Here is a 20,743-nt window from a genome sequence, read left to right as displayed (position 1 = left end):
TAGAATATTTCTATAGTTTATCCTTCATAAAAGCTGAAGATTGCACACAATGTGGCGACTTTGTAAATAGCAATGGTACACCTGCAGACTTGGCAATCAGAATTGTAAGTGGTTGTAGTTCCTACAGAAATCAATTGTAAGATGATTGCGATCTCGAAGTTGTTCTAAACACTGTACCTAATCACTGTGCCATCTGTTAAAATGTGGCATCATGTGTTTAAGACTTCTTCCACATTTCCTGAAGTGGGGTTTGTCCCGAAAAACGCTTGAAATTCTTTTCAAAGATTTACAGATTTGTGTACAACCTAGAAAATTCAACCAAAGCAGTGAGAAAAAAACTATTGCCTCTATTAAGGATCCTTTCTGAAAAGCATTACTTTTGAAATCGTTGCAGACTTTCTTTTTTCCGACCGAGTGAATGTAATGTTTGTGAAGAAGGGATGGGTTGTACCTGTGCAGAAAAGACATCTTAAAACATTGTAAATTTTATTTTTTCAAATCTAGGCGAGTGGCAGAGCTCTTCATGTTTGACTTTGAAATCAGTGGAATCCACTTGGATGAAGAAAAGGTAATTGTGTAATCTCATGTTTTTCTCCTATGCCTTTACCTGTAACTGTAACTGTAAATTTGTAATCCTGTAACTCACTGATCCTCATGTAAAGCGCTCTGATACCTCCGGGTCTAGCCAGCGCTATATAAAACTCTGCGCATAATAGAATAATAGTAATTGTTTACTTTGGTCTTGAACGTGAGATCACTAAAATAGTTGGGGATTTGGGATGGGCATAAACCATACAGTGCTTAACATGGCATCATAGACTATGGCATTTGAGATGAGCAAAGCTTGGGATTTTTGGGGGAAATGATAGTGTACAGGACTTACCATAGGAACAGTGTTTGGCATTTTGCTTATAACTTTGGCACCTGTTGCGAATCTTAACAACATTTTCAAAACTAGTACGCCAGTCACTTCATCTGCTGTATGGAAAGTGTCGGGGTGATTCTTCAAGCAAGGCCAAGAAAAAGGGGTAAGGGGGTTGGTTACATAAACTTATTTTCCCCTTTCAATTTCCCATTGGGATTTTGAAAACGACTAAAGCCCAATCCTATGAACTGAATTATTGAAAACTTGCAGAAAACTAGATCTTGGTCCAGAAAGATCTCTTTTTGTAATTTGGTGTGAATCTGTTCTGTAGTTTTGGAGTTAGTAAAGAAAAATATTTATGTGTATCTAGGGACCCTAATCCTCCGCGGAATCAACAGATCTCATGGTGAGATCTGATTAGAATGCCAACACTTCAACCAGTATGTGTTGGCAGCCATCCTCGGACTCGGGTCTCGGCCTGAGTCCCAAGAAAAACGTAACAAACAAACACAAGGGGGCAGAGTACGAATACCCAGAGCCCCTAGGCCTGGTGGTGGAGTCCTACAGATACATCGCTAGGGACCACATTTTTTTTTCTTTTGTTTTTTTCCCTGCGAATCCAAGGAGGATCGAGCAAACATTTTTTTTTTAATTCAGCTTTACTAATCCTCTAGGTGGGCCAGCTCCCAGGGGGATTAATTATTAAATATTTTAAATATTTATCAAATACTTTGTGACCCCCCCTCTCTGGGCCAACTTTGGCCCCGGTGACCCCACCCCCTGGGGTCCCCCTTCCAGGGCTGATTTTAGCCACAGGGACCAAGGGCCTGGCCGTGAAAAGTGAGGGGGAAAGGGTCGTGGCCCCCCTTCACGGGCTCATTTCGACCCCGGGACCCCAACCCTCATGGCCCGGCCATGCCAAAAAAGAGAAGGAGGCCCCCAATCTCAGGGGCCCGGCTGTGCAGAGACATGGGATGAGAGACACATGGCCTCCCCTCCTAGCGCCATTAATGGCCCTGGGGACCCCATCCCTCAGGGCTGGCACCAACTATGTCACAGGGTTCCCACCCCCAGGACTTAGCAGTATCCCTGCCCACACTGGCTTGGGAAGGGAAACCTGTGTTTGCTCTTGCTTGGCGGGACAATTTTAAAGCTTCTGCCACGCGAGAGCAAACACTAAGTCCACTCCCGACTGGCGGGGACATGAAAAATCCTCCCACTAGCAGAGAGCTGGCTTTTCATCTGTTTTCCTGCCTACACTGAAGCAGGCAGGGAAACAGATAAGAAAATTGTTCCCGCCCGCACTATACGGCACAGTAAGTTTTAACGGGTTGGGCCCCAAAACTATCCGACCTGGGTCATATCGTAGATACAAAATGTGAAGTGGTCGGTGTGTTGTTCAACTGTGGATACATTTTAACGGTGGACCATTGATTCAAGATATACAAGTGTATTCCTGTGATGGAACCTGAATTTAATTCATTGAGTTAATTATGTCAATACATACTTTTGTATCAAAACAATTTCAAAATCTTGAAGAGTACACAATAATATTCTACACAATATTTTACAGTGCTCACAGGTGCAAGAAAGGGAAAAGTAATTGAAGTAGGATGGAGGTGGTTAGGTCAGTGAGGGACAGGGTAAAGGCGTTGTGATAAAAGCACAATTCAGTGATATATGGTGGAACCTTTACAGTCTATTATCGATCATAAGTTCCCATACTAGTACATTACACATAGGGCAATACTGGATTATTTCACAATCCTATAGTGTATGTTGCTGGATAAAAGTTGTTGACGTTTCGACCCCTGTTTACAAAGGGTTAATTGGTCCTCATTCTGGGGACTTCCTCAGGACAAGTGTTGGTGTATGAGCACCTAAAAACATAAATGAAAATCAGTACCTATGGTTGGGGTGCCCCTGTGATTGGCATGACCTCCCCTGTACGGCCCTAGTACATAATAGGGCAGGGGGATTAAAACTACCTGTAAGTTAGAGGTGCAGAAAGATGCTTCTTTAACTAGTAGTCGCGTTTGCAGAGTGGTGGAGAAAGGGGGCGTGGCCTCCAAAGACGTCTTAGCAATCCTACTGAGTGGGAATTACTGGAGGTAACAAGAGGGGTAGTTGGCCCCCAATAATATCCTAAGGGGCCAACTACCCCTCCTATTACCTCCAGTAAATACCACACAGCAGGATTGCTAAATTCTCATAAAAGGCCACGCCCCCTTTGCCCACCACTCTGCAAACGTGCTACCTGGCGATCTCTTGGATGGGGATTGAAGTCCCCTTTGCTGCTGAGGGTCCTTAGGGGCCAACTAGCCTATCTCTAACCTCCAGTAAGCCCCCCACAGTGGGATTTCTGGAAGGTGGACAAAGGCTACGCCCCCTTTCTCCACCACTCTGCAAACGCGCCTCCTGGTGCGCTCTTGGTTGGAGGATGAAGTCCCCTTTCCTCATGAGGGTCCCTGGGGGCCAACTAGCCCACCAGGTACCTCCAGTAAGCCCCACACAGCTGAATTGCTGAGAGTGGTCTGAGGCCACGCCCCCTTTTTACAGCACTCTGCAAACCTGACTCCTGGCTCACTGCTGCTTGGGGGATGAAGTCCACTTTAGTCCTGAGGTCCTCAGGACTCAAGCACCTCATTGCTCCACAAGCAATGCGCCAAGAGGCGTGTTTGCAGAGTGGTGTAAAAAGGGGCGTGGCCACGTACCGCCTCTCAGCAATCTCACTGTGAGGGGCTTACTGGACGTACCTGGTGGGCCAGTTGGCCCTAAGGACCCATAAGCTTCTAGGGGACTTCCTCACCCAACTCAAAACACGCAAGGAAGCGCGTTTGCACAGTGGTGCAGGGAGGGAGCGGGGCCTCCGGCAAGATGCCGGCTTCTGTTTTTTTTTCTCTTTTGTAAGAAGGGGGGCTGTGTGGCCCCCCTTCTCTTAAAAATTTTTGGGCCATGGGGACCCTATCCCCCAGGGCCTGAGCATTTGTTTATTTAAAATAAAAAATAAAACAGCAGGGGGGTCTGTGGCCCCCATTCCCTAGGCCACTATTGGTCCCGGGAACCCCATCCCCTGGAGCCTGGCCTCGTTTAAAAACATTTTTTTGTATTTTTGCTGGGAGGGGGCCCCCCTCCCCAGGGCCACTTCTGGCTCCGGGCCTCGCCTCTTGTTTTTTCTGGTAGGGGGCCACATGACCCCCCCTCCCCAGGGCCAATTCTGGCCCCGGGGCCTGCCGAGCCTGGATTTCTTTTTGGGGAGGGGGGGACGCGTGGCTCTCCTCTAAGACCAATTATGGCCCCAGGGACCCATCCTCTGGGTGGGCCCTCAAGTTGGGGACCGTGGGGAGAGCCCCAATGCCCCCACGGTCTCTGCCAGCTCCCCGCCTCGTGCTGGAGCAGGCATTGCTTTTGGACAAGGGGACCTTCTAACATGTAGCTCCCCTTGCCCAAAAGCAATTCTGCTCTTGCTTCAACGAAGCAAAGCAGTGTTTGCTATGACCCTGCCATAGCAAACAGAAATGTAGCGGGGGTGGGCACCCCGGGACATTGCAGGAGCCAGCCCTGGGGGGTGGCAGTCCCCTAGGCCAAGGAGGGCTCCAGGAGGGGGGCCGCACAGCCCCCCTCCCAATTCTTTAAGACCCTGTGGAGGTGGTGGTCCGCAACGGACCCCCGCACTTTTATATTCGTTAGCCCTGGGGAGGTGGTGGTCCCCGGGGCTGCGGGTGTGGCTTTTGCCCCCATGTTTAATTATCAAATCCCCTAGGAGGTGGTGGTCCCCAGGGCTTGGGGGGGCCTGCGAGGCCCCCCACCTCAGGCCCCCACCTCAAAAATATGAAAGCCCCGGGAAGGTGGCGGTCCCTGAGACAGGGGTGGGGGGTTGGAGCCCCATCTTATTTATTTATTTATTTTGAAGTTTGTAGAGCGCACAGCTACCTCCGACGGAGGTGTCCCGGCGCTAAAGACAACATCAGGTGAGGTTCAGCGAAGCTTAGGAGGATACCAGGTAGGCTAGATCTGGTAGAAGAGCCATGTCTTAAGTTTCTTTCGGAACAGAGGCTCCGAGGTCAGGAATCTCAGTTCCAATGGTAAATGATTCCACAATCTGGATGTGGCCACTGCGAAGGCCCTTCCTCCCGTTCGCGCTAAACGAAAACGGGGGCAGATCATTAGGCGAAGATGGTTGGATCTGAGATTGCGGGATGCTTGTGAGAACTTCAGTCTGCGTCTCAAATAAGCGGGGCCACGACCATTAAGAGCTCTAAAAGCAAGGGTCAGGGATTTGAACTGAACACGTAGTCTCACTGTGAGCCAATGGAGTTTGATCAGATGAGGGGAGATGGAATGACGATAGGGGACATTACAGATCAACCTGGCCGCTGAATTCTGTACAGTCTGCAATCGATTTATGAGATAAGCCGGGGCTCCAGCATACAGACTGTTTGCGTAGTCTAGATGGGAAGTGATGAGGGCATGGACTACTGTCTTGCGTGAGTCTAATGGAAGGAAAGGAATGATTTTTTTAATCATACAGAGTTTTCCAAAACAAGACGCTGTGACTTTGTTAATTTGGGCTTTGCAGGAGAGGGAAGTGTCAAATTGGAAGCCCAGATTGCGGGCAGCTTGGACAGGTACAGGGGGAGGATCTAATTCAGCCGGCCACCAGAGGCTAGTGGAGATAGGGGATTTCTGATTAAAAAATAAGACTTCCGTCTTATCTGTATTCAGCTTTAAATTGTTTGAGGACATCCAGGCGGCAAAATTTACCATACAGTGGCGAAAGTTTAGCAGAGAGCTTTCAGAGTGATCTTTGAAGGAAAACACCAGCTGAGTATCGTCAGCATAAAAGATCACTCTGACGCCCCATGATTCTACCACTTTAGCCAGAGGCTTCAGGTATACATTGAACAGTAGAGGGCTCAGGGCAGATCCCTGTGGAACGCCCCATGTCAACGGTTTCTTGGTGGAAAAGAAAGAGCCCAGCATCACTTGCTGGAATCGATCCGTGAGAAATGATTTGACCCATGCTAGAGGGGTCCCACCAACTCCCACCTCCTGCAAGCGTATAAGTAGAGTGTCTTGGGAGATGGTGTTGAATGCTGCGGATAGGTCGAGGAGGATCAACATGGCCTCCTCTCCCCTATCCGTGCACTCACGAATCGACTCAGACACTTCTAGAAGGGCTGTTTCGGTACTGAAGTTCGGCCTGAATCCTGACTGAGAGTCGTGGAGCAGTAAGTTTGACTCTAGACAGTCGGAGAGTTGTTCTTGTGCCGCCTTCTCGAGTACTTTGGCTGGCTTAGGTAGGAGTGAAATCGGTCGGTAATTGCTCAGACACATTGGATCGACACCAGCTTTTTTTTAATGGGAATTAGCAGCGCGTGTTTCCATACAGAGGGGATAACACCAGAATATAAGGAGGAGTTCCAGATTTCCAGGAGGGGGTTGATCACTAACGGGGCAATCTCATTTAGGATCAGAGCCGGGGCTGGGTCCAGCGGTGAGCCTGATTTGCATTTTAGAAATAAGTTCAGGGCATACTCTTTAGCGATTGTTTTAATAGATGTGAATGCTTTAGTGCAGGAGGAGTCATAATTTGGGGTGACTTTCGTACAATGCTGGAGGATAGTTGTCGTGATGTTGGCAATTTTTTCAGAGAAGAAGTCAGATAGATTTTCACACATCACACATTTTTTATTCAAGTCCTGGGGTGGTGGCGGTCCCCGGGGCTGCGTGGGGCCACGCACCAGCATATAATTAGCTAAGCCACGGGGATGTGGTGGTCCCCACGGCTTGGGGGGGCGCAAGGCCCCTCACCTCAAATATATTAAAACCCCGGGGAGGTGGCAGTCCCCGGGGTAGCGTAGGGGGGGTTGGAGCCCCCCCCACACATTTTTTATTCAGGGCCCGAGGAGATGGTGGTCCCCGGCGCTGCGGGGGCCCCTCTGGCCGCTGCTACATAATTGCATATATTCCCCGGGACCTCGCCCACCCGGGGGCTTAAGGATAACGAAGATCGGGAGTCTGCGCTTCTTTTTTTTATTTTTTATTTTCTCTGCTGGATTCGCGCAGCCAGCGTGAATTCGGCCGATTAAAAATATATATATATATATATTTTTTTCCCCAAATGCTCTGCAACGAAAGGATCACTCGAAAGCAGGTTGGTGAAAAACCATCATTTATTGCATATGCAGGAGGAGTCAGGTCCCGTCCCTTTAACTTGCGATCCCGACGCGTTTCAGTGCTGTCTGCACTTTCTTCTAGGGAAACAATGTCAATGCGGACATGCAGGTTCCACTTCCTTTTGTAATTAGGCTTCATAATTGGCTTGGTAGCCATTGACATTGTTTCCATAGAAGAAAGTGCAGACAGCACTGAAACGCGTCGGGATCGCAAGTTAAAGGGACGGGACCTGACTCCTCCTGCATATGCAATAAATGATGGTTTTTCACCAACCTGCTTTCGAGTGATCCTTTCGTTGCAGAGCATTTGGGAAAAAAACTTTACACGCGACAGCTTCGTCGCGGAAAGGACCACCGTCTTGAGAGTGACGCGACCCCCAGCCTGTGAAGGAGGGAGCCGTTGGAGCAAGGGGCCATCTCGCCGTGACTACCACTGCTGAGTAAGGCGGGAGCAGGCTGCAGCGTTAATGAGGATAGAGTCGGAGAACGGGGCACACTGCAGTGCTTAAACATCGTGGTGGCTCACTGCAGCCACGACGAACTTGGTGTATATAAAATGTACATGCGGAACCCACTGAGGGTAAATCACTAAAGCAGCAAGACTTCATATCCCAGAATCCAGTAGGAGGGATGTGCTACCAAGCCAATTATGAAGCCTAATTACAAAAGGAAGTGGAACCTGCATGTCCGCATTGACATTGTTTCCCTAGAAGAAAGTGCAGACAGCACTGAAACGCGTCGGGATCGCAAGTTAAAGGGACGGGACCTGACTCCTCCTGCATATGCAATAAATGATGGTTTTTCACCAACCTGCTTTCGAGTGATCCTTTCGTTGCAGAGCATTTGGGAAAAAAAATAAATATATATATATATATATATATATATGCTTTTGTTGGCTGTGGGACCCTCTGAGCAGGCTTAGGGGGTCAGGGTGTTTCTACCCCTCCCCCTTTTCTTGTTATTCACTTTTTTGCACTGTTTTCTTGTGACTCAGTTACAGAGTCACAAGATGGCTGCCAACACATGCTGGTTTGGATTGTTGGCAGCCAATCAGAAGTGAGCTCGTGCTCTGGAGGAGTCCGGACTCCTCCTCGGTTCTCAGCTATATAAAATATATATTTTTTAATTTCTCAGCAACTACTGAACGGATTTACAGCATTTTAAAAAGGTCGCTTTCTGGACAAAGAGCTACCTTTTTGCCAAATTTGGTATAATTCTGTTCAGCAGTTCGGGCTGTAGCGTGTCTAAAGTTCCTATGGAAATGAACATGGGGAAAACGCTTTTTGAGACCCCTCTTTTTTTCTTGGCCCCTGCATGACGAATCACCCCGAAACTTTCAAGGTAGGAGCTGACCTGAGTGAACCATTAGTTTTGAAAATTGTGCGAAGATTTGTCAAACGGCGCCAACGATATTGGCAAAAGAAAAAAATGCTTTTTTTAGTAACTAAGCATTCGGTTGCTTTTTGAATAGAAATAAGGTCCTACTGGCGACCACCAGTAGGTATTACATATATATTCACTGAAAAAACCATAGGTTTCACACATGTTATAGTTAGCTGGACATTTCACTCATACAAAACCATTGAAATTCCCCCGTTATAGTTAGTTCAGCTAACTATAACTCGCGCGCCCGCAATGCACTGCTGATGACGTCACATATTACATCACTCATGACATGGTCAGTGACATCACTCATTACATCACTGATGACATCTCAAATGACATCACTGATGACGTCACTGATGACATCATCCAGTGAATGTGCATCTTTCTGAAAAATAAATATTTTTATATATGTATATCTAAAGGTCGATGGAAGAATAAATGGGTAAATAAGTGTCTAAATGGATGTTTTATTTTGTAAATTTGATTGTCTAACTGACTTATTAAGTGTATCTTAGTGAATACATGTATTAGTGAGTAATGTTTAAATATGTAAATATCTGTATCAGTGTCTCACTTTGTGTAGAAGTGGCTGCATGGGTTGGTGAGTAGCTACACGAATGTCTATATGAGTTGTTAGTTTGTTTTTTGAGTATCATAATGAGTGTCTGTATGGTTTTGGTGGGGGGTATTACTTAGCGCACAGATGCATTAATCACTGACTCACTGTATGTGTTTTGAAGACAGCATGTGTGCAGGACTGTACGGGTGGATAAGTGTGTCTATGGGTGTGTTAGTGAGTGAATAACTGCCTCAATAGTGTCTTTATGAGTAAGTACATATGTTTTAAACTAGTATATGTGAGTATTGATGTATATAAGTAAGGATATATGACAGAGACAGATTGGAAGAGTTCCTGTATAAATAATAATGTGTTTCTATAACTGATTGTTTAAGAGAGTAAGTATGTGTACGTTTCTGTAAAAGTAAGTGTAGGTGTGTGTATATAGCTGTATATGCAAATAAATGGATGTTTGATAGTTTATTTACATGTGTGAGTATGTGTGTGAGTAACTCTATGGATGAGTGTTCGTGTGTAACAGGATGTATAGGTGTATGAGTACATATGATGGGGGGAATCTTTACTTCCAGACTGAACTCGGCCATCGTCAGCAGCATCAGAAAATAGCTTTGGGGAAGCACGGAGCTGCCAGCTGACTCACCGTGAAACCACCCGCTTGTCTCCCGCTGACCGACGCTCAATCACCAGCAGGAGCGAGGCAGTCGGTAGAGACAAGCGCGAGGCGGACCACAACCCCCAGAGGGCTGTGCGGGGTGCCGCGTTACCGCTCTGCGCCAGGAGGCGCTTAAAAGTGTCATCATCCCCGTCTCGCGGGACGCCCGGCGCGAAGCCCGGGCAAAGGGCGGGCCCTCTACGGCCCTCCAAGGCCAGAGAAGGCACGGCTCGGCCACTCCCCTGTTGTGATTAGCCTAAAAATCGATTCTGACTGTCATTATTTGGTTATTCTTCCTGCTACCCTGCTTAAGTGTGGAAAACCTACCGCGATGGCAGATGCAGAGGGACATACTCCTGTAACAGGAACGCCTGTAATGGGTCCCCTAGACAAATTCTTCTTCAGAACAACTGCGGATCTTGATCGAGATTTGGACATGGCAGAGCGCCGTATTGCACGGCGCCAATCAATTGAGTCACTGAAACACACCACTCTAGAACCCACTCCGACAGTGATTGCTGAGATCCAACACTTAAATTCTATTCACTCTAACATAGATGCTGATCTGTTCAATACAGACAATCTTCCTTTAATTTTCCAATCTAGTCCATTGCCTTCCTTTCAATTTGAACAACCATCATTTGCTAATAACAATAATAATAATATCGTCAATCTCATAGACCTTGACACTCCCAATTCACCAAACTCTTCAGAGGTCATAAACTTAACCACACTACCCATTACCTTGAACACTTCGGAAGTATTACTATTACCTTCTGATGGTAAACAGTCCACACCTCCTGTGCCTCTAAATACGGTTTCCAACAAAAATCAAACCTCATGTAATCAAACTAAAAGGAAACAGGACATTATTATTAGATCACCTCCAAAAAAACGCAGAAACGAGGTTCGGTTAAATTGAACACTCCTATACATAAAAAACCACTTCCAAAGGATTCACTCAGACAAGAGCTTCTACAAATAGTGGAAGGTGTTCCCACTGCTACCAGAAAAACTGTGACGTCAAACGTACCACCATCCATTAAGGATTTTGTGGATGCAATGGAACACCTCTTAAAAGCCCTACTCACTCCAATAGTAGAAAGAGTTAAGAGAATTGGAATACAATTGGAAAACTTAACAGGAGGCTCTATCGATAAAACTACAACTAAACAGGAATTACCAAATACCAAGAATGTAAAAGCTGATGAAGGAATCTCAAATTTGGGAAAATCAAGTGTAGTAAATAAAATCATGAAGGAAACAAAATCCTCAATCAAACAAACATCTGTATCTACATCCAAGTCAGTAACTACGGCCCCATTTGCCCAACATAAATCAACGCAAAATACAATGTCGCACTCTGCACAAATTAATTCCCTTATAGACTCCGCCAAAATAGGAAACGTTAAAAATAACTCGAACATCCAAAAGAGCGACTCCGACAATAGCAGACCATCTCGGATAAGAAATGCGGATTTACCTCCTGCTGCCTCACAAAATGTAATTGTTTTAGTTGGGGTTCCTTCACTATCAACAACAGGAGTATATGAAAATCATGCCAGTCTCAAAAATAAGGTGATATATTGGCTCAAAAATAACAGGCCTCTTCCACCCCATCTTAATGGAGATATTCTTATGGTGAGAAGAACGAACTGGGTGGGCATACGCCCTAAAGATATAGAAGGCGACGTTATTATCATTACATTCAAAGATCCCAGAGTTATGTCACACATTAGGGATTGGTATTCAGACTTTCATAATGGTCCGATTTCACCTAAATCCCTCTCTTATTTCTACCCTGAAGCTTTAATGTGTCCGAAAAAACATCAGCCCAAGCCCCATTTTGGTAATCTTACCTTTCAAGAACATAGAAGACCATCTTACCATACTTGTCCACCAAGAAATGGAAGTAGGGAAAATACCTTGCCATTTCAGAGTCCCTATCATAACACAGGTAATCCATGGGATACTAAATATCCCTTGACGCCCGGATATACTCCAGTGGGATATGGTCAATTATTTCCATCCCAAATTCCTCCATGGAACTTCCCTTGTTATAATAAATATGAGTCACTCTATGGTTTGGATGACGTAGAATGACTTATTCCAAAGAAAGTGGCCTATCAACCTTGGGAGATTTTACCTGCCACTTTATCGAATGATACTTTGATAGAGCCTTTTATGACTAATAGTACCCCAGACCTACAAATAGAAAACATGATAGAAGGTGGGGATATAGCAAACATCAACGACACAGATAGATCAGGAAAGAACACTAAAAAGGCTGACTATCAGGGGAGGGTATAGTAAACCCACTGATACATTAGAGATTCTTTGTTGGAACTTGGCAGGTATTAATTCTAAAATCATATTACCAACTTGGTTGGAGGTGGTAAATCAATATCCTGTTTTGTGTTTCCAAGAGACTTGGGCACTGACACCTACACATTTACTGGGCTACCAGACTTTCCACTCATCTGCATTACCCAGTAATCACGGTAGACATAGAGGGGGTCTCTGCACCTATATAAGTGTCACATTAGGACATAAGATTGTCAAAAAGATATTAAGGACATCTTACCAAATAATTGCTATGGATGTTGGCTCCTCTATGACACTGCTGATAATTAACTTTTATAATAATATGGCCCCAGAACTATTGGAAAATGTATTGGAAGAATTGCACCGCTCAGTGGTCACACTTAAAGAATTACGTGGCGGCGAGTGTGTGACAATTTTTATGGGTGATTTTAACTGCTACATTTGCCCAAATGCTATGAAGGGCATGTGTGATATCTCTATAGAAATGGATTCTAGTATCACAAATCATACCCCTAACCATCATTTTATACACTCAAACTCAGGGGACTTACTAAATAATTTTCAAGCCTCTTTTAATTTAGAATTTGCGAATAATTTAACCCTCCCACCTACATCTTTTGAACCCACTTTCCATGGTAGAGGTATAAACTCGACTATTGATTTTATTCTTTTTTCACAGATGTATGCCCCTTTAATCTCCTCGTGGAACACTTTGGATTATTTATATGGGGATCATTATCCTTTAGCTTTATCTATCGTGTTGCCCTCCCCAGTTTCTATGTATACCAACAATCCCAAAACCAATTATGAGGTACCTATTGTTATGGGTTCTCAAAATGGATATACCATCAAATGGGAGAAAATCAATCCTAGTAGACTGTTGAAGGACTTATTGACGATGAGGTGGGAGGAGATACATATTTGCCTCTCCTTAAACGAACTGCCCCACTCTGTCCGAGATGCCTTCTTGAGTATACAGTTCAGCCTCAGAAAATTGCTTACACGACAGTTTAAGGCGGGGCCCATCCCCTCCAAAGTCTGGTTTGATAAACATTGCTCTATAGCTTTAAAGACATTAAAGAATTTGCTGCACAAAACTCCAAAACCAATCATGGAGATTCGGCAAGCCAGATCTAGTTATCGTATGGCTATTAAAAATAGAAAAAAAGAATTGAAGGAGGAAGCATGGCAAAAATTGGTGTCAACCACTAAAAATCGAGATCTCGCGGCCTTTTGGAAATTTATAAATACCCCGCTCCCTTGGGTAAAGCTGCCGGAGAGAAATATTGACCTTGCAATTGATGGTGAAACGTGGGCTGCTTATTTTCAAAATTTATATAGTCAACCCACATCAACGACATTAGAACCAAAGGCCTCATCTTTAGACCTCCTTGATGTAACGCATTCTAATATTGTCTTCAGGTGGGAAGAGGTGGAGATGGCGATAAGGGAGAGTCCAGCTAGTAAAGCACCAGGACCGGACGCCATCCCCACAGATGTTTTTAAAGCAGAAATATCCTTTTGGGCACCATTGTTGACATCTGCCCTGAACGCCGCAACTATCTCGGGCCACTTCCCTTCCTGGGACGAGGCCGTAGTGATACCAATCTTTAACAAGCATTTACAATGCAATGGTTTCGCCTTTGGAAAAGTTTGAGCTATTGGCATTGTAAATGTTAAAATTTGTATTTATGATTTGGTTTTGAATACAGATAAATAAATGTCATTGTCATTTACATTGTCATTAGCTTAATCTTTCGCAACTGTGAGATCTATTGTACCCTACGGACGAGCTCAGCATACAGCAATTACTACTACACACACACACACACACACCCAGAGCCACACACACACACACACACACAGGGACGTCCTGGATCTTTTGTATCCCCATGATAGTGAGACATCTGGCAGCCTGGGCATGACCCCGCAAGTCTGATATTCCTCTCAGTTCAGGTGTCACGGTAACTAAATTCCTGACCCGGGAAACGTGGTGGGGGTGGTATTTCTAATCCCAGCGTTGCCACTGCACTACAAAATGTGTATTCTGGGCAAATTCATTTAGTACAATATGGCTGAAATAGCTTTATCTATCGTGTTGCCCTCCCCAGTTTCTATGTATACCAACAATCCCAAAACCAATTATGAGGTACCTATTGTTATGGGTTCTCAAAATGGATATACCATCAAATGGGAGAAAATCAATCCTAGTAGACTGTTGAAGGACTTATTGACGATGAGGTGGGAGGAGATACATATTTGCCTCTCCTTAAACGAACTGCCCCACTCTGTCCGAGATGCCTTCTTGAGTATACAGTTCAGCCTCAGAAAATTGCTTACACGACAGTTTAAGGCGGGGCCCATCCCCTCCAAAGTCTGGTTTGATAAACATTGCTCTATAGCTTTAAAGACATTAAAGAATTTGCTGCACAAAACTCCAAAACCAATTATGGAGATTCGGCAAGCCAGATCTAGTTATCGTATGGCTATTAAAAATAGAAAAAAAGAATTGAAGGAGGAAGCATGGCAAAAATTGGTGTCAACCACTGAAAATCGAGATCTCGCGGCCTTTTGGAAATTTATAAATACCCCGCTCCCTTGGGTAAAGCTGCCGGAGAGAAATATTGACCTTGCAATTGATGGTGAAACGTGGGCTGCTTATTTTCAAAATTTATATAGTCAACCCACATCAACGACATTAGAACCAAAGGCCTCATCTTTAGACCTCCTTGATGTAACGCATTCTAATATTGTCTTCAGGTGGGAAGAGGTGGAGATGGCGATAAGGGAGAGTCCAGCTAGTAAAGCACCAGGACCGGACGCCATCCCCACAGATGTTTTTAAAGCAGAAATATCCTTTTGGGCACCATTGTTGACATCTGCCCTGAACGCCGCAACTATCTCGGGCCACTTCCCTTCCTGGGACGAGGCCGTAGTGATACCAATCTTTAACAAGCATTTACAATGCAATGGTTTCGCCTTTGGAAAAGTTTGAGCTATTGGCATTGTAAATGTTAAAATTTGTATTTATGATTTGGTTTTGAATACAGATAAATAAATGTCATTGTCATTTACATTGTCATTAGCTTAATCTTTCGCAACTGTGAGATCTATTGTACCCTACGGACGAGCTCAGCATACAGCAATTACTACTACACACACACACACACACACCCAGAGCCACACACACACACACACACACAGGGACGTCCTGGATCTTTTGTATCCCCATGATAGTGAGACATCTGGCAGCCTGGGCATGACCCCGCAAGTCTGATATTCCTCTCAGTTCAGGTGTCACGGTAACTAAATTCCTGACCCGGGAAACGTGGTGGGGGTGGTATTTCTAATCCCAGCGTTGCCACTGCACTACAAAATGTGTATTCTGGGCAAATTCATTTAGTACAATATGGCTGAAATTGAAAATATGTAGGTTTATGTAGCTCGGTCCCCAATACTCCATTGCATCATAAGCCACATCAAATAAACCTCTGTATCCATCAGAAAGCATTAGACAGAACACTGATTCCACATCCAACATAGTGTATACATACTATGATGGTTGGTATTACTCTGCTCCTCTCAGCAACAAGCACACCGGACAACACATTAGACACTACTCTGCCTATGCAACCAACACAGCTCACATATTCCATATAGTTTGGGATCAATGCACTAGTAACATCGTGCAGTATAATAAATAGCAGAAGTAGCCATGCATGCAACCTACAGGGGGATGCACTTGGATGTACAGAGTCGGGTGGATTCAAATAGTACTTAGAAGCTACATTAGATAACTGGGAAAATGCAACATAACACACTGGAAGGAACACTACGTATTTGTATCACACACTCTGACATTCCATAGTTGGACAATGCAACACATTAGTCAGAACAGAAAGGCACCTGCTGCTTTTTTTACTGATAACCAGAAAACGAATGGGCAGCTAGGAAATGCAGAGAAAAACACAATGATAGCAACACCACACGCATGAAACGGCGCTTATCTCGCAGCGCCGGTCAACAAAGCACAAAACACGCAAGCCTAGAAACCACCGCTTGTTTCACAGTGTGCGCCTTGCAAACTACTACACGGTGTAACCTACAAAATAAACACGCGTGCGCTCGTGGGGTGACAGAACTGCTGTTTCATTGAGCATAAACCCTCTGACACATTCACAACCTCTTCAGGGGACAGGTCTTACGGCTCCTAGAGAAGACATTCCAAGCAGCAACACTAAGACACCACCAGCTCGCTGCCTGAAAACTATTTCAGACCCGTTTATTGTACCAACACCGGAACCCAGAGTCGGCCTTTGCCAGAATAGTGCCCTGGGCGGAAAGACATTTGGCGCTCTCGCTGCTGCTCGTGAATACAACGAGCATCAGAGAGCACTGTTTGTGTTCAGGGGTCAGCCAAATACGTCTACACTACACCAGAATTGTTACTTGCCTCAGAACACAAACACGTCCTCCAGCGCCTATCTAACTCTTCACGCTGGTGGAGCACGTTGTTTGTTGGAGGGGGTGGGGTTTGAGTGTGTGGCAGCAGAGAGCGAGAGGGTGATGGGAGGATAAGAAAGTGTTATAAGGGGCGCTTGGAGCTCCTGAAGCCAGGCGTCAGGCACTCTGCTGTCGGCATGACCTTAACGCAGACCGCTCCATACGCCCTCTCTGAAGTTTGTCGCCATTGGCCTGGACCCAGCGCGCCCAGGATAAAAGCCGACCCTTCTGAAGCAGGCAACACGCCTTCAACAACTAACTCGAGAGTTACCTGTTACCAAGCAACACCCAACCTACTGGCCTTTAGAACGCTCGAGCACACAATGCAGACCGTGCAGGAGATCCTTCTCAAAAATATACAACCTAGGAGCCATCAGGAAACAACACAGGAAATGTTACCCAGCCTACAGCCTTCAGAACAGGAAAAACAAGCAGCTCGCACCTGCGTGGAGGGTCAGCAGCATCAGCAGGCAGGGCCCCAGCAGCGCATCCATGGCCAGAGGGTCCCGGGGTCTCTGGCTCTCTCCGCGGCTCACGCTCTTTCTACTCTGAAAGCTGGCACAGGCGAGAATCCGGCTAAACTGCGCTCTACTACGGCTCCGCCCAGCGGTGTGTGTACACAACAGAGGGGACCCGCCCACACCCTGCCAACGCGGGACTCGGGGCGGGAGAGGACACGGACGGCGGGAGGGGGCGGGAGGGGGCGGGAGAGTACACGGACGGCGGGAGGGGGCGGGAGAGGACACGGACGGCGGGAGAGGACACGGACGGCGGGAAACGTGCACAGGACAGCGAGGGGGGGGGCGGAAAGGCACACGGAGGGGGCGGGAATAGACAGACTTTCAGTGAGGGGAGGGAACGTGAAAAAACGTAACTCCGCCCTGGGAAAAAATCTCGGGAACGCCCCCGAATCTGGTCCGGCCTTGACGGACAGATCCGGCACTCAATGGCTAGCCTCCATTTATGGAGCTAGCCAATGAGAGCCGGGGGACGTTCCCGAAGTGCTTATGGTTAACATAGGATTTCACCTGCGCCGAAAAGCTGCGCAGAGCGCAGCCTTCGGCAGGCGAAACCCAAAAAGGGTGATAGGCATTCTCCATCCTGCTACAGGCCTATCTCCCTCCTCGATTCCCTAATGAAGATTGCAGGCCGCATTATTTTGAAACGTCTTGAAGCATGGACAGCGGAGAAGAGCATACTTTCAACACTCCAGTATGGCTTCAGATCAGGGAGAGGTACAGTAGAACAAAATCTGAATCTACATCTTATTATGTCCAAATACGTTGACACCAAAAATGGAAACCTGTATGTTACTTATGTGGACTTAAGCTCTGCTTTTGATTGTGTAAACCATGAACAACTTTGGGACATTTTGGAACTTTTGGGAATAGATCCATCAATACTCCTCTTTATAAAGAATTTGTATAGAAACGCAGGAGCTAGAGTTAGATACGGGCCAAAAGGAGAGTGCTCGCCAAGATTCTCCATATATAGAGGGGTTAGGCAGGGATGCATATTAGCCCCAATGCTTTTCTCCCTCTACATAGACGCCATAGGAGATCATTTAAAAAACTTTGAATGCGATTATCCCAAGGTGGCAGGGCAACCAATCCCTATCTTGCTCTACGCCGATGACGCGGCTATACTTTCACAAACTAGAGTGGGGTTACAAAAAGCAGTCACGGCATTCAGGGATTTTATGCACGATAAAGGTCTGAGAGTCAACATTAAGAAAACCTACTCAATGGTCTGTAATAAAAAGATAAATAAAAGATCATGCCCCATCCATATTGAGCAGCAAAGACTAGAGACAGTGGACAATTTTACGTATTTGGGCATCTCTGTAAATCGACATACATCTTGGAAGTCGGCAGTTAAAATGAGAAAACTTGCCCTTGTTAGAGCTGTTGGTGGGCTCAGAGACTTTGCCGGAAGAATAGGTGGGAGGCCTGTTAAACAGCTAATTATTTTATATAAAACAAAATGTATTTCAACAGCTATTTATGGGGCTGGCCTTTGGGGCATTGAAAAAAAAAACATTACCTCCATTCAAATTGAGGAAAACAAATTCCTAAGGTATTTATTGGCAACACCTAAATCAACTTCCGTATACATGATGCATATTGAGTTAGATTTATCATTTATTTCTGATTTAATTAAAGTGGAACCCACACTTTTGTGGCATAAAATCTGGACCACTACTGAAACAGATTTAAATCGTGAAGTGATACGGGACATTCTCAAACAGGAGGGGGTAAGACATACGAAATGGCTCGTCTATGTTAAAAACTTTTTTGTGGAAATTGGTCACCCAGAGTACTTTTCTGATCCATTGACTTTGGTTTCTATATCTAGAAAAAACTTAAGAAAAACTCTATTGGATCACTTGGAGTCTAAAAGATGGAACCATCAAAAACAAAAAACAACTCTCCAGGCGTACCAAAGGGTGACGCAGCACAAGGGCCTCCAAGCATACCTGTCTACAGATTTTTCTTGTTATGCTAGAATGCTTCTTGCCAGATTTAGACTGGGCTCTTTTTTTCGTCTTATAACTTTTCCAGTAAGAAGTGATTGGTCTCGAAATCTGAGTTTTTGCCCATGTGATGATACCTCTGTACAATCTAATATCCATACTACCCTATTTTGTACTTATTATGCGATTCCCAGGAAAACATTATTAAAACCCCTACTAAAGAGATGGGGCCTGAGGTCTTGCAAGGATGCGTATGAGCGCTTACAGATGCTAGAGGATAAAGAAGTTATAGGTATCATGGAACGGTACTTGAAGTTGTTGATTAAATTTTGGAAAACTCTGCAAGGCCCTACCTAAATATGCTGTTTTTTAGATTTCTTCTTTTTTTAATTAACTCTTAATCATGCTATGATTGGTTCTCCTAATCTTGCTTTTTTAATGGTAATGATTTTTCTGATACACTTTTCCATTTCTATTTACTTATTTTAATGAATTGATCAAATTGTTTGTCTTAAATTATTTCTGTAATTGTATGCTTGTATGATATTTTTTGAAATATCGAATAAAGCTTATTTGATTTGATTTGATTTGAGTACATATGATGAGTGAGTACATGTATGAGTGGCTATATAGAACTGTTGGTAAATGAGTGGATCTGTACATAGATTTTGGAATAACTGGTATTGGTATCTCCATTTATTTGTAAATGTTAGTTTCTATTTTTGAATGTCTGTATCAAGGGTTATATTAGGGGGAGAGGAAGTCTGCCACTCTTTCACAAGGAGGATGTCATCAGTAATGTTATTTGAGATGTCATCAGTGATGTCACTGACCATGTCATGAGTGATGTAATCTGTGACGTCATCAGCTGTGCATTGCGGGCGCGCAAGTTATAGTTAGCTGAACTAACTATAACGGGGGAATTTCAATGGTTTTGTATGAGTGAAATGAAATGAAATGATAAGGGGATTTGTATAGCGCGGCTGCTGCCCGAGGGCGTCCAAGCGCTGAGTAGAGGGCATAATACTCTAAGGGGACTGGGAGTGATTAGTTTCTAAAGAGGAAGGTTTTTAGTTCTTTGCGGAAGGACGAGAGGATCTGATTGGATCTTAGGGAAAGGGGAAGGGAGTTCCGAAGCTTGGCAGCATTGAGCTCTAAGGACCTGCCTCCAGCCCTGGACCTTTTGATTCGGGGAATTGCGGCAAGACAAGCATTCGTTGATCGAAGTTGTTTACCGGGGCAGTAGGGGGTAAGAAGAGAGTGGTTAATTTCGGTGCTGGCTCTATAAAAGGCTTGATGAGAAATACAGAGGGCCTTACATTTTATTCTGTCCCTGACAGGGAGCCAGTGAAGAGATCGAATTCCTGCTTTGACTGATTCTCTGCGAGGTATCTGGAGTAGGGTGCGGGCTGCACAGCTCTGGGTCCGCTGAAGCTTTTCCAATACGTATTCTGGAGCACCCAAGTAGAGGGCATTGTTAAAGTCAAGCCGAGATTGAATAAGGCCCTGAATGACAACTTGTTTGGCTTCAAGGGGTAGGAGTGGAAGGATTTTTCTTAGCATCCGGATTAGCCCGAAGCAAATTGCTGATGTTTTTGTTGTCTGAGTGTTGAGGGTAAGGGTTTTATCAAGCCAAACTCCTAGGCTTTTGATGTCCTCCTTCGGGGATAGGGGTGGGCCCAGGCTGGGGGGCCATAACTGAATGATGGTGGTGGGGGAGGGGGGGGCCGAGAAGCATGATCTCGGTTTTATCACCGTTCAGTTTTAGGGAAGATGCCGT

The 20,743-nt window shown here is 45.2% G+C and overlaps 1 protein-coding gene across 1 annotated transcript in view; it reads left to right on the top strand.

Moving 5' to 3' along the window:
* Positions 1-20,743, top strand: part of MIPEP (mitochondrial intermediate peptidase) — a 574,688-nt gene that overhangs the window by 51,060 nt on the left and 502,885 nt on the right. The window contains exon 5 of the mRNA XM_078657099.1: positions 505-568. Coding sequence (XP_078513225.1) covers positions 505-568 — 64 coding nt within the window. The remainder of the gene's footprint in view (positions 1-504; positions 569-20,743) is intronic.

This window comes from Lissotriton helveticus, chromosome 8 (assembly GCF_964261635.1).
Source record: "Lissotriton helveticus chromosome 8, aLisHel1.1, whole genome shotgun sequence".
NCBI lineage: Eukaryota > Metazoa > Chordata > Amphibia > Caudata > Salamandridae > Lissotriton > Lissotriton helveticus.
Note: the sequence above shows the minus strand (reverse complement) of the source record. Positions and strands in the feature narration are given on the sequence as shown.